The sequence below is a fragment of the Fukomys damarensis genome, unplaced genomic scaffold (genome assembly GCF_012274545.1).
Source record: "Fukomys damarensis isolate Sample0158 unplaced genomic scaffold, DMR_v1.0_HiC HiC_scaffold_17, whole genome shotgun sequence".
NCBI lineage: Eukaryota > Metazoa > Chordata > Mammalia > Rodentia > Bathyergidae > Fukomys > Fukomys damarensis.
In genome coordinates this window covers 6,745,822-6,759,241 of record NW_022900929.1, presented here as the reverse complement: position 1 = coordinate 6,759,241, position 13,420 = coordinate 6,745,822, and the positions used below count along the sequence as shown (strand labels likewise).

Here is a 13,420-nt window from a genome sequence, read left to right as displayed (position 1 = left end):
ACTCTGTTGTCACCATCAGAGCTCTGAGACTATCACCTGCAAACTGTTTTAAATCCAGAGATGGCAATATCACAGAGCCGTTTTGTTCTATTGAGACCTGGCAGGTGGCGAGTCCTGTGCCCAGGAGGTCTGGCAGGCCAGGGAAGCATCTATGTTTCAAAAGCCCTGCTTGTCCCACCTGACATGTCTGTGACACATGAAACACAGTCATTTGTCTTGTTCCAGAGTTTACAGCAGTTACTTGCTGAGCCTTATTAAGATTTTTCTTGTTGAACAGAGAAAAAGGACATGCAGGGAGAAAGTATCTCTCCAGTTTTATGAAATCTATGCCTAGACAGCTTAATGTTTATTTTAATGTTGGTATGAGAACTAAAGAATAAAAGCATGTCTATGGTGAGTTTCTTTTCTATGTTTATATATTATATATAAATGTCCTCAGAAGAGAGTGGAGTAGCTGTGGAGTTCAGTGCAGTAGCTGTGGTTCCTTATTAAAATTCCTAAATGCTTTCAAAAGACTTCTTTTCTCCTTCCTCTGCTTGCTCACTCTTACTTGTAACACTCCCGATGTGGCACGTGCAAGAGTGAGGTCTGCTAGCAGCATGCCCACGGGGCTACCAGGGATGCATGACAAAGCTGCGAAGTCTAAGAAGCATGTCCCCTTCACCCAGCAGGATCACCAAGGAACAGTCCTAGAGCAGACCCTTGAAGGCCACCTTTCCCCGAAATACAGTCACTGTGGGTTAGATGCCAGACACTGACTTTTTCTTGGTGAATGTTTGAATTTTACTGTCTTTCTTTACAGAGTATTAAAGTTTATCTTGGTGGGCAGTTATTACTTGCAGAGACAATGATTCTGTTGAGATTTCTGGTTTAGCTTTGTTTATTGGGATCTACAGGAACTCTAATCCTGGAGCTGATTCAGCCTGCTCACCAAGGGTCACCCCTTGTGGGTCTCTAATGACTATCATGCACTGCTATGGTTTGCATCCCCTGAGGTTTCCTGTGTTAGAAACCCTGTTCCCAATGTGGCAATGTGGGCAGACCTTTAAGTGAGGGAGGGCTGAGTAGATTGTGGAGCCCCCTCCCTAATCTCTCTCTGGCTTCCTGTCTCACCATGTGGTGTCTCCCATCATGATGTCACTGCTGTGATGTGACCCAGCTGAGGACACTCACCAGAGAACAAATCCTGGAGCCATCTAATTTTGGAGTTCAGTCTCCAAAACTGAACTAAATAAACATGTTTTTTTCTTTTTTCCCCAGTTTTAATTATTTTAAATTAGTACACATTCACAGTATATAATGATTAGATTCCTCATGGGGAGGGGGTACATGTATCAAATACATCTTAATCCTTTTTTCATCCCTTTCCCTCCCCTCTGTCCCATATCTTGGTCCCCTTCCCATTTGCAAAAGATCTATTTCTCTGTTTCTCATTATTTTATTTTGCTTTTATTTATACCTTGGTTTTATAAGTGAAATCATGCAGTATTAAAGCTTGCATGTCTGATTTATTTCACTTCACATTATGGTCACAAGGCACATCCATTTTTCTACAAATGACTCAAGCTTATCCTTCATTATAGCAGACTAGTACTTCAGGATACATAAATACCATAGTTGCTTTATCCATTCATCTGTTGATGGGCATATAGTCTGCTTCCAAGATTTAGCTATTATAAACTGTCTTGCTATAAATATGAGTAGACATACATCACTGTAATATGATGTCTTTAACTATTTTGGGAAGATACCTAGAAGAATAGCTGGGTCAAATAGAATTTCCATTTTTAATTTTTGAAGAATTGTCATACTGATTTCCATAGTGGTTGTGCTAGTTTATATTTCCATCAAGAAGGTAGAAGGGCTTCTTTTTCCCTGGCAGTCTTACCAGCATTTGTTTCTTTTTGTTTGTTTTCTTGAGACAGGCTCTTGATAAGTACTTCAGGCTGGTCTTGAACTCACTATGCAGAGCTCAGGCTATCCTTAAACTTGCAGTGATTCTCCTGACTCCACATAATGAGTGTTGGGGTTACAAGCATGTGCCACCATGTCCAGCTCAGTATTTGTTGTTGGTTGACTTCTTGATGATAACCATTCTTTCTGGAGTAAGATGGAATTTCAGAGTTGTTTTAACTTGCATTTAAGTGCTGCTTTAATTTGAATTGGTCAGCAAGGGTGAACATCTTTTCATATATTTACTGGCCATTTGTACTTCTTTTGAGAAATGTCTATTCATTTTAGTTGCCTGTTTTAAATTTTTTTTTGGAGGGGTCTATTTTTTTTTTTGAATTCTTTATAAATTCTGTCAAAGGAATAGCTGGCAAATTTTTTTTCCATTCTGTAGGTTATCTCTTCCCTCTGTTGGTTGTTTCCTTTGTTGTATAGCAGCTTTTTAATTTTATATGATTCCATTTGTTGATTCTGGCTGTTATTTCTTGTGCAACTGGGGCTCTGTTCAGAAAGTCCTTGCCTACACCTATGTGTTTAAGAGTTGTACCTATTTTATCTTCACTGGATTGTTTCTGTTTTAACACTTAGATCTTTGATTCATTTTTATTTTCATTTATTGCATGGTAAGAGTCAATCTTCTGCATGTGGATAGCCAATTTTCCCAGGACCATTTATTTTATTATTTTTGTTTGTTTTTCTGATTTTTATTTTTTTGAGATAGGGTCTCACTATGTAGTTGAGACTGACCTGGAACTCACTATGTAGCCCAGGATGGCCTTGAACTCAGAGTGATCCTCCTGCCTCAGCCTCCCGAGTGCTGGGATTACAGGTGTGTGCCACCATGCCCGGCTCCCAGGACCATTTATTAAAGAAGGTATCTTTCTGCCAGTGTATTAAACCTGTTTTCTTTACAATTCAGCTAGCCTCAGGTATCTTATTATAGCAACAGAAAGCAGAATTAGTACGTACCTGTTCCACGATGGCTCTGTACTTTGGCTGGAGAGAGTGGGAACACAGACCATTAGCTGCTCTCAGACTGACCCTGTGAGTCCTCACCCTACACATGTGCAAATTGGCCAAAGCCCAGTAGACTGCCATCCAGATTCTGGGCTTCTCTCTCACCATGGTATGTCCTCTCCTGGTACTGCATTCTAAAGCCTCTACCTTCTCAGCCTCCCAGACACCCAAGTGTTGTCCCCTCAGCTTTTCTAGCTAGCCCTGCTCTGCTTGGATCCATGATCTATGCTGTGGATGAAGACAGCCTCAAATAAGCAGCTAGGAGCACAGAGCCCTGGCTCGCAGGCCTGTGTGCCTGTCACCTCAGCACCTGCAAACAGTTGATCTGTATAGTGCACCCAGCTTTAGAGGCTCCTGGCCAGACCACTCATGCAGAAGAGGAAGCCTCTAAGGTAGTCTCTAAGTACCCTCCAACAACAGATGCCAACAGCTCGTAGTTCAGAATCAGTCAGGGGGCATGAAACGCTCCCGTGTTTGAGCTTCTTGCAGAAACAACTGATTCCAGGATGGGAAGAGAAACAGGACGAGCCTGGAGTCCCCAGCTATACTGAGTTCCTGAGTAATTCAGTCAAAGGACTAATTTTAGAAAACTGACCACAAAAATGTCCACTGGCAGTTCTTAAACAGTAGGATCCTGTCTTTTAAAAAGGCTTATAAGGGGTCCCAATATGAAACATTAAAAAAGCTTCTGCTCCAAACAGGGGTGGGGCAGGAGCAACAAGAGACCACGGGGCCCAACAAGAGCCCCCTCCACAGGGCTCCCAGACCCCACTAAAGGTCCTTTTGTAGGACTTCAGACACTACCAGTGGCTTATCCACAGGGACCCCAGATCCTGAAAAGGTCTCCTCTGTAGGGACCCAGGACACAAAGCTCCAGGCAAACCCCACAGAGACAGGGCTGGTACTGCCTGGATCCTGACCTTGTCCCTACACCTGGCCACTTACTCTTCCTGTTACAAAGGTCTGGACACACCAAAGACAAGGCACCAGAGAAAGATCCAAAATCAGCAGTAAACTAAGAAACCATCTCAAAGTATGTTTCCAGCAGTGAGCAGACACTTTCATCTAAAGGATGGCTGTGTGAACTCTTAATTTCAAAGGAGAAAAATCATGGGAGTGGGGAGACTCACCGGAGCCTATATGGGCTCTCAAAGGAACACACCCTAGTGGTCACTGAAGGTGGAGCTGGGTCAAGGAAACAGGTCATGAGTTCCTCCTTCTGGAGCATCCCACCCAAGAATACTTCTTGGAGCTCAACACTTTCCCCAAGCAGAGTGCTGAGGGCATCAACTGCCCACACTTCTGCGAGCTACACACACCAAGTTCTGGTTGCCATCACTTTCAAAGAACTAAGAGGACGTGTCCAGGACGCTCCCAGCAACCACAGAGAGGAGTCAGCTGTCCAAAAAGTCAACACCCATGAAGCCATCAGGACTGCTCCCTGCTGGTGCTGCAGGGCGGAGGCTGAGACAACCTCTGGGCAGTATAAATTCCTTCTCATGCCAGAAAACACAGCACAATCAAATTGCAGAGCTTTACCTTCTCTAGGAAACGGCCTGGATGGTGAGGAAGGCCATCTGTGCTGCGCACACCCCACATATATCTGGGGGACCCTGCCACACAAAGATGCTCGCCTCCATGCACGGGCCAGGCCAGGCCTGAAGTCTAAGTATGTGTGGCAGGAAACGCCCAAAGCGTCCTCCTTCCTCTAGGTGCTGGCTGCCAGCTCCATATGCCAATGCCCTGAGGTGAAGGACAGGCTGGCACCCAGGGAGACAAGTGTCTGACACCAGAATGGAAGATGGCACAGGAGAAGAGTCTGTATGGGTGCAGACCCAGGAGGACACAATCCTACCCTGGCCCTCATTGCTGGGTGTCCTGCACAGTTCTCAACCTCTCTGGGCCCTGGTATCATTCTTTATAAAGAAAGGGGTTGGGCCAGGTGTGGTGGCGCATGCCTGTAATCCCAGCACTTGGAAGGCTAAGGCAGGAGGATTGCTGTGAGTTGAGACCAGCATGGGCTACATAGTGAGTTCCAGGTCAGTCTCAACTACATAGCAAGACCCTGTCTCAAAAAAAAAAAAAAAAAGAAAGAAAGACTCTGGCCATGGCACACACTAGGCTTGCTTGGACCATGGTACTGTGCCTCAGGGCTTTAGGTTGCCACAGGAAGGAGAGGGACCCTGAACCACAGGTATGGGGACAGCTCCCATGCCACTGAAGAGGACAGGCAAGTGAGAAAGATAGAGAGGGAGAAAATGGGGAGGAGACATGTAGTAGAGCTGGTGGAATGATGGACTGTCTCAGAGAAATTGGCTGTGTGTATGACAGGAGAGGGAAGGGGGTGGGCATGCCTCTGGCCAGGGCTTCTGGGCCAAGCACACACTACCTTATCTTACTGGTATTTGTTCTCTATGTGTTATCCAGTATCTGGCTTCTTATAAACCTAATGGAACGCAATGGTCCAACTGGACTCCCTTTCAGTTCTTTCCACTTCGATTTATCCCATCCTGGGATGGACAGAAATACATGTTACCTTCTCTGAAAATCCATAATGACATCATCACCACAATGGGAAAGCCTTAGGACATGACCATAATGTAGTGTGGAGGCCAAGGTTCTAAGGAAAATGGCTATCACATGGCTGATCCAGGCTTGTCCTGGTGGTGGCTGCTCATGCTGCAACCCTGGGGGCTCAGTCCTGCACTAGTGTACAGTAGCTCAGAGCCAGCTACAGCTCTGAGGAGGGATTCCACTGTGAAGGACAGCACAAGGAGGCCCTCACTGAATGCCAGGCTAAAAGTGACAGAAACTCTTAGGCTTTCCAGAAACTTCCACAAGACCGCTCTCACCCTCACTTCAATATGAGGGTCACAGAACTGAAGTCCCTCCTGCTGGGTCCCATCCTTGAATGAGGCAGCTATGTGATCTGACGAGTCACTCAACCAGCGAACTATTCAGTGCCTCAAGGGCAGTGGCCTGTCCTGTATCAAGAGCTCAAAGCCAGAGCATCTGCCACTTGACGACCCTGTGCAAACCCATCAGCAAATGGGAGCAGCAGGTTCAGGGCCTTGAGGGGCCTGCAGTCCCTCACCTCTCCGACAGGCGGCGAGGCCCTAAACTGTGAGTGAGCAAGAGCAGGGAATGGCTCTTTTTATGTGACATGCATTGGTTATTTCAAAGCTTGCGTTATTTTATTTATTTAATTTAAGAGGAAGTTGTACTTGTGACTTCTTTCAAAATGGTGAAATGGGCATTTTTAATGTTGAAATCATCTTGGTGTCACTGCTGGTCAAAAGATGTATAAGAGCCAATCCGCCCTTTACCATGCCCCTCAAATAAGAAAAGCTTATATATAGTAAGAGTCAGAATTTCTACAGCTGGAAGAATACTGAATGTTGGTACTTTTCCATAAAAAATTTAATACCATACTCTGTGTTTAAAAATACCTGTATCAGTCCGAAAACACAGATCTGTAAGACTTCAAATCAGTATCATACAGAATGCTTTAAAGCACACTTGTTTACCATGAAACTGAAAACTCCAAGAGCAGCAAGTGACCAGGTGACTGCCCGCATCCTGGGTACAGACACCCACCCCTCTAAGCCTGCAGTGGTCTTTGCAGGAGCACATGCTATGTCCACCTGTCCTTGGGCTGAAGTAATCTGGTATGTTCATGCTCAGCACATAAAAGATGATTCTGTGTCCAAACTCATAGCTTCAAAACATCAAAGGGTAAAAGAAGCTGGGTGTTGTGGTTCACACCTGCAATCCTAGCACTGTGGGAGGCTGAAGCAAGAGGATTTTAAGCTTGAGCCCAGTCAAGGCAACTTAATGGGACTCTCTCTGAAAAAAATTTTTTTTGATACCGGGGATTGAACTCAGGACCTTGAGCTTGCGAAGCAGGTGGTGGAACCACTGAGCTAAATCCCTGGCCTTTGAAAAATTTTTAAAAAAGGCTGGGAATGTAGCTCAGTGTAAAGGCCATGGGTTTAATCCCCAGTACCCCCCACAAAAAAACCCCAACCCAGAAAGCCAACAAAGCAAAACAAAGACAAATTAAACAAAAACATCAGAAAGAAAGTACAAATGAGATCAATTAAAATTTAATTTTTATGAAAACCAAATAATTCAGCTGGGCAGCTCAGTGCCAGGGACTGAATATTCAAGTCTGGGACTGGTCTCTGCCCCAGGGTGACCAGCTTCTCTCCAAAGTGCAGCACAGCCAGGTGTGGTGGCACACCCAGGTCCCAGGAGGCTGAAACAGGAGGATCCCTGAAAGTTCAAGGCCAGCCAGGGCTACACAGTGAGTTTAAAACCAGCATGAATTACATAGTGAGACTGTCTATAAAAAAAAACCCTAAACAAACAAACAAACAAACAAACAAATGGAAGGTAAAGACCCAACAAGCAGTAGGGGAGAGATGGCAGCCAGCTCAGGCCGGCACAAGTCAGGGTAGGCAGCACCAAAGGAAGTGGCTGTGGAGAGGCCAAGTGCCTTCTCCATTCACCACCAGAACCCAGAAGACAGGTACAAATCAGTTTCTAGAGCAAAAGGAGGGGAAGCAAGATTAAGTAATATACCAACAAAGCAACTGGGAATCTGAATTTCTTGCCAAAATATCTGCTATTTCATGGGTTTAGGTTACTTTCTAAAATATTTTTGGTGAAATTTTCTTCATGTATTATCTACATACTATGTTACCTTATAAAATCCAGTATTTAGTTTTAAAATCATTAAGGTGCTAATACAAGCAGGAATAGTATTGCTTATTTTAACAAATGATGCTAGGCCATTATCTAAAATATAAACAGTATCTATTATAATTCCCATAAATTTAAAAAAAGAAAAGAGGAAAAGCAGGTACCCTGAAAACTTCCATAGTGGCGCTGAGCTCATTGACAAAGTACGGAAGAAAAGAGGCCAGCAAAAAAATGGTTAATGTTGGCCTTAAAGGGAGGTGGCCAGGCCCAATAAGAAGGGCCCTGGGAGCCTATAAAGCCGGCCCAACGCCAAGGGGGCCAGACTACGCCTCCAGCAGCCACAGGCTTCCTGGGGAACCTTCCCACCAGACTTCCCAGACAGGGCTTTTTTTTCTCTGTCTCTCCTGCTACTCCCATGATCAGCCTTGTTGACAGGGTCCCAGGTCCAGGATTTCATCGCTGCAGACAAATTCCAAGTGTACCTCCAGCAACTGCAGAAGGTGGGGAACACGAGAAGGGTCTGACCAGATCCCACATGGCTCAGGAGGCCCCGCCTTTGACCCAGGTAAGCTTCTCCTGTTCTGGGGTCTGGCCACAGTGGCAGCTCTGTGGCTGAAACAGCATGAGGTGCCCTAGGGAGAGCAGCGCCTTTTATCCAGTCCCAGTCCAGCATTCTGCCAGCTCTGTTCAAGCCAGAATGTCTCATTTGAGGCTCTGCCTTGTACTGTGACGCAGTGCTCCTGCCAAGCCAGAGTGCTTTAGGAAGACATGGGCCGGTACACCTGACAGAAGTACGGCCACCTCTGCCTAGGTCAGGACAAGCAGAAAAAGAAACAAACTGGTCAGTGTGCAACTTTATATTTGTAAGTTCATGGCTGAGGGTCTGCTCACCTGAAACTGCCCCTGTGCTACCACCTGAGACGCTCCAGGCTTCCCAACACTTTTAAGAGCAAACTAGAAGGCAGGGAAGTTTTAAAAAAGATATTAAATACAGACCTAGCAGATAGACCCTTAGAATAGTGACATTTATACTGCTTGAACTGGTAGTGTCTATGGAATACAAAATAGATAACAAAGTAGCCAAAATAATCAAGTTCACTTTCCCAGCTCAGAGCAGGTGATGGAACACCTTCAGAATGGCTGCTGGCACTAGGCAGTAAGCTGGCCTTCCCTCTTTTTTTTTTTTTTCCTTTTCTTTTTTGTTATGGGGGTTTGAACTCAGAACCTTGCATTTGCGAGGCAGGCACAGTGCCACTGAACTAAATAAATCCCCAGCTTCCTTTTTTTTCCTAAACTAGTATTTTTGAGAGATGGGTCAATAAATCCCTAGTCTGCCCTTGCACCATTTCACAATCATTCCTAATGATCTCAAAGGGTAAAATCTTTTGCTGGGGAGGGGTCATCCTGTGCACTTGGGGAGGCGGGGCAAAATTTCTGGTCTTACCCACTAGATGTCAGCAACCAGCCCAGATGTGATGACTTAGTGCCTCCAGAGACTGCCAACACTCCTAAGAACCCTGGCTGTGCCACAGAGAAGTCCAGGACAAATCAAGTGCCTCAGGTGACGAGAAGCCCATGTCCATGTCCACGGCCTCTCCCCATTGCAAACAAACACTGAGGAAAACCCAGTTTCTAGGTTAAAACAGCATTACAAAATTTTTTTGTTTTGTTTTGTTTTTTGAGACAGGATCTCACTATGTAGTTGAGACTGACCTGGAACTCACTATGTAGCCCAGGCTTGTCTCGAACTCACAGCGCTCCTCCTGCCTCAGCCTCCCAAGTGCTGGGATTATAGGCGTGCGCCACCACACCTGGCTTTGCATTACAAAAATTTTTAAAATTGTTTTGGGGGTTTGAGGTGGGGGGTTCTCACTGTGTTACCCAGACTGGCCTCAAAGTTACGATCCTCCTACCCCAGCCTCTCAACTAGCTAGGATTATAGGTGTACACCACCATACCAGCTTAAAATACATTAGATTTTACACTGTTATAACATGGAATAAAATTTTAAACTTTCTTTCTCCCCCCTCCCTCTTCTTTTTTGAGATGAGTTCTCTCTGTGCTGCCCAGGCTGTCCTCAATTTTCTAGACTCAAGCAATCCTCCTGCCTCAGTTACTGAGCATAGGGGATTACAGACATGCACAATTATGCCCAATTAACAGTATTTCTTGGCTGTTTTTATCCTTATTCTGTCTTTCATTTTTATATTTTGAAAGCTTCACTTGAGGCACATAAGCTTAGTACTAGTATTACAGAAAAAGCTAGATTTATTTTGCCTACTGTACTCTGAGAGGCTCCTCTGATTCTACCAAATTTTCTTTCTTTTTTTTTAAGAGTAGGAAAAATTTACTGAGGGAAAAAAGCTTCTAAGAAAGACAGAAGGGGGACCAGAAAGTGGGTTGCCTGCTCACCCCACTTCTCCAAAATGTTTTATACAGCAAAGCCATTCTACCAAGTTTTGTGAATCCACTAAGCTCGGATTTTCCCTTCCCATGCTATTTCTTTCCCAATAGTGATTGAAATAAATTTTCTTTCCTGTGCTGACAAACGGTAGTTTCCTTAGGGTTCCCATGCCCAGCGTTCACTCTACTCTGTACGCCGCTATCTGTCACCCACTGCTTTGGGGGATGAGTCATAGCCACCTTCTCCAACTTAAACCAGGCAACTCCAGGAGCCCTAAGCAGAGAAAGCAGATTTTCCACATTCATTTGAGCTTCACTCCAAAGCAATAAAGCCAAGAGTGCTGCCTTCCCTCAGTGCTCGTGGGATCCACCAGAGTGTGGCTGCATTGGAAGGCCAGGCTACACAACAAGCCTTAATCCTGTCCTGTTGCTCTCCCAGGTGCCCAGACTCTGAGGATGCAGCTGCTGTGCCCAGCAGATGCTGCCGCAGACCAACTCTACCTGCTCTTTCAGCTTCTGCAGCTGACAGACCCAAACCATCACAGAGCTCCCTGTAACAGCATTTCCTGTGATACAAACGCCTGCCTTTACTCAAAGAGAATCACCTTCCTCTCTAAAGATGGAGCCATTGTTTAAAACAGATTTCTGTGACCCTTTTGGCAAATCCTGAAAGTGGCGTGGTAAAGACATGGATGTGACTCCCCTGGTCCACATCCTGGGTGTGGAGATCTACCCAGGAACCGTGCAGCCGGGAGCCTCCAACAGCACCTCCGCGGAGCTCAACCTGTCCCAGCTGCTGCTTGGTGCTGCCCTGGCAAACCAGACGGGTGAGCTCTCTGAGCACCAGCAGTACATCATTGGCCTCTTCCTCTCCTGCCTGTATACCATCTTCCTCTTCCCCATCGGCTTTGTGGGGAACATCCTGATCCTGGTGGTGAACATTAGCTTCCGTGAAAAGATGACAATTCCAGACCTGTACTTCATCAATTTGGCTGCAGCAGACCTTATCCTGGTGGCCGACTCCCTGATCGAGGTGTTCAACCTGGATGAGCAGTACTATGACATCGCTGTGCTCTGTACCTTCATGTCTCTCTTCCTGCAGATCAACATGTACAGCAGCGTCTTCTTCCTCACCTGGATGAGCTTTGACAGGTACATTGCGCTGGCCAAGGCCATGCGCTCCAGCCTCTTCCGCACAAAGCACCGTGCCAGGCTGAGCTGTGGCCTCATTTGGATGGCTGCTGTCTCAGCCACCCTAGTGCCCTTCACAGCTGTCCACCTGCAGCACACTGAGGAGGCCTGTTTCTGCTTTGCAGATGTCAAGGAAGTACAGTGGCTGGAGGTCACCCTGGGGTTCATTGTGCCCTTTGCCATCATAGGGCTTTGCTATTCCCTCATCGTCCGAGTCCTAGTCAAGGCTCACAGGCACCGAGGTCTGCGCCCCCGCAGGCAGAAGGCCCTCCGCATGATCTTCGCTGTGGTCCTGGTCTTCTTCATCTGCTGGTTGCCAGAGAATGTCTTCATCAGTGTCCACCTCCTGCAGCGGACACAGCCAGGGGCTGCTCCCTGCAAACAGTCCTTCCGCCATGCCTACCCTCTGACCGGCCACATCGTCAACCTTGCAGCTTTCTCCAACAGCTGCCTGAATCCCCTCATTTACAGCTTCCTCGGGGAAACCTTCAGGGACAAGCTGAGGCTGTATATTGAGCAGAAGACAAACATGCCAGCCCTGAACCGCTTTTGCCATGCAGCCCTGAAGGCAGTCATCCCAGACAGCACAGAGCAGTCAGACACCAAGTTCAGCAGTGCTGTGTGAGAAGTCTTGCCACAAATAGCATGCGCTTGGGCTGGGTGGACAGGAGGCACAGGCACATCACACTCCTATACCTCTGTGCAGAAGTGAGGGTCACACCTGCTGGGCAAACCCTGCTCCAGTCCTCCCTGGCCTTGTCCTACTCACAGACTTGCAAGGAACCAAACACTCATGACTGCAGGGCATGGCTCTGGCCTCAGAGGGAACAGCATATAGCTCGGCTGTCCATGCACACACTGTTTCCCAAGTGGAAAATGATTCCATTCTTGACCAACAACAGCCAAAAGGCAGAGGGCGACTGTAGGGAGAGCTCTTAGTTCAAAGGTAAACCTGCAAAACGTCAGTGGCCCCAGGGTGAAATGAAGTCTAGAGACAGAATATGCCCTGCTGATCTACACTGGATGTCCCCTACACTTGAGTGTAATTCACTCCACACACAGTAACTTGTGAATACTGAACTGAAGAGGAAAAGAAAGAAGTGTTCCTCTTGGACACACCCAAGCATTCTTATCTCTTCCAGTGCTGCAGCGCTGCTCCTAGCCAGCCCTTGAATACCAGCCAGGTAACTGAGTGCTGAGCTGGGAAGGCCCTCCTTTAGCAAAATGACTGCCCGCCTGCTGCCTGACCGGAGATGCCACTTCATAGCTATATTGTTTACAGCAGTCTCTGTAATTCCCAGAGTGTGGAATGAGACTGGGAGCCACCATGAAATACTCTGCATGTACAATTGAAAAATATGCCGCTACAAAAATGTTAACAGTGGGGACAATGATGATAATATAAACAGTTTTCATTAAAATGTAAAGGAAAGAAAACTGCTATAATATGCAGTGTTTATCAATAAAATGAAGTCATGTGCTGATTCTTCTAAATGGTGTAAGCAGCTCCATGGTAGGATGAAAAGAGGGCCAAGGAGGGGCCTTCAGAAGGAGCCACAGGATCAGAATGGCTCTTCTGTCACAAAGGAGGCCCACAGTCTCACGAAGCTCACAAAAGGGCAAGACGGCCCTGACCTGCTCTGTCCCAGAACAACCCTCTGCCATGTTTGAGGGCCATTTCTCTGGCCAAGAGGTCCAGGTCTCCAGACACGCATGCAGATTCTGGAGCAGGGTGTCCCAAAGGAGAACACAGGTGACACGTAGGGGACAGATAAATGACCAAGTGGCTTTTAACTGTATGCATGTCATTTTCTATTTAAAGTTATACTGATTTTTATTTCTGATAATATAAAGTTTATTTATAAATATCTTTAAGGAAAAAGGTCAGTTTATTCAAAAAAAACATCTGGAGGCTAGGCATGGTGGCACACACCTGTAATCCTAGCACTTGGGAAGCTGACGCATGAGGATTGCTGCAAGTTTGAGGCCAGCCTGAGTTACATAGTGAATTAAGAGCCAGCCTGAACTATATAACAAGATCCTATCTCAGGGCAGGGGATTTAGCTCAGTGGCACTACACCTGTCTTGTAAGTGCAAGGTCCTTGTAAGTTCAATCCCCGGTGCTGCAAAAAAAAAAAAAAAAAAAAAAAAAAAA

General features: G+C 46.2%; 2 protein-coding genes across 3 annotated transcripts in view; one reads left to right on the top strand and one right to left on the bottom strand.

Moving 5' to 3' along the window:
• The window catches only part of CUNH7orf50 (chromosome unknown C7orf50 homolog), a 109,896-nt gene that overhangs the window by 58,700 nt on the left and 37,776 nt on the right, over positions 1 to 13,420 (bottom strand). The gene's annotated exons all lie outside the window — the stretch shown is intronic.
• Positions 7,858 to 12,982, top strand: Gper1 (G protein-coupled estrogen receptor 1). 2 transcript variants are annotated; one of them, XM_010635575.2, is made up of 3 exons: positions 7,858 to 8,236; positions 9,123 to 9,232; positions 10,514 to 12,982. In XM_010635575.2, the coding sequence occupies exon 3, from the start codon at positions 10,763 to 10,765 to the stop codon at positions 11,888 to 11,890; it is 1,128 nt and encodes a 375-aa protein (XP_010633877.1). In that variant the 5' UTR covers positions 7,858 to 8,236; positions 9,123 to 9,232; positions 10,514 to 10,762; the 3' UTR covers positions 11,891 to 12,982. The 2 variants fall into 2 exon arrangements, with proteins under 2 accessions (XP_010633877.1, XP_010633883.1); XM_010635581.2 differs by lacking the exon at positions 9,123 to 9,232.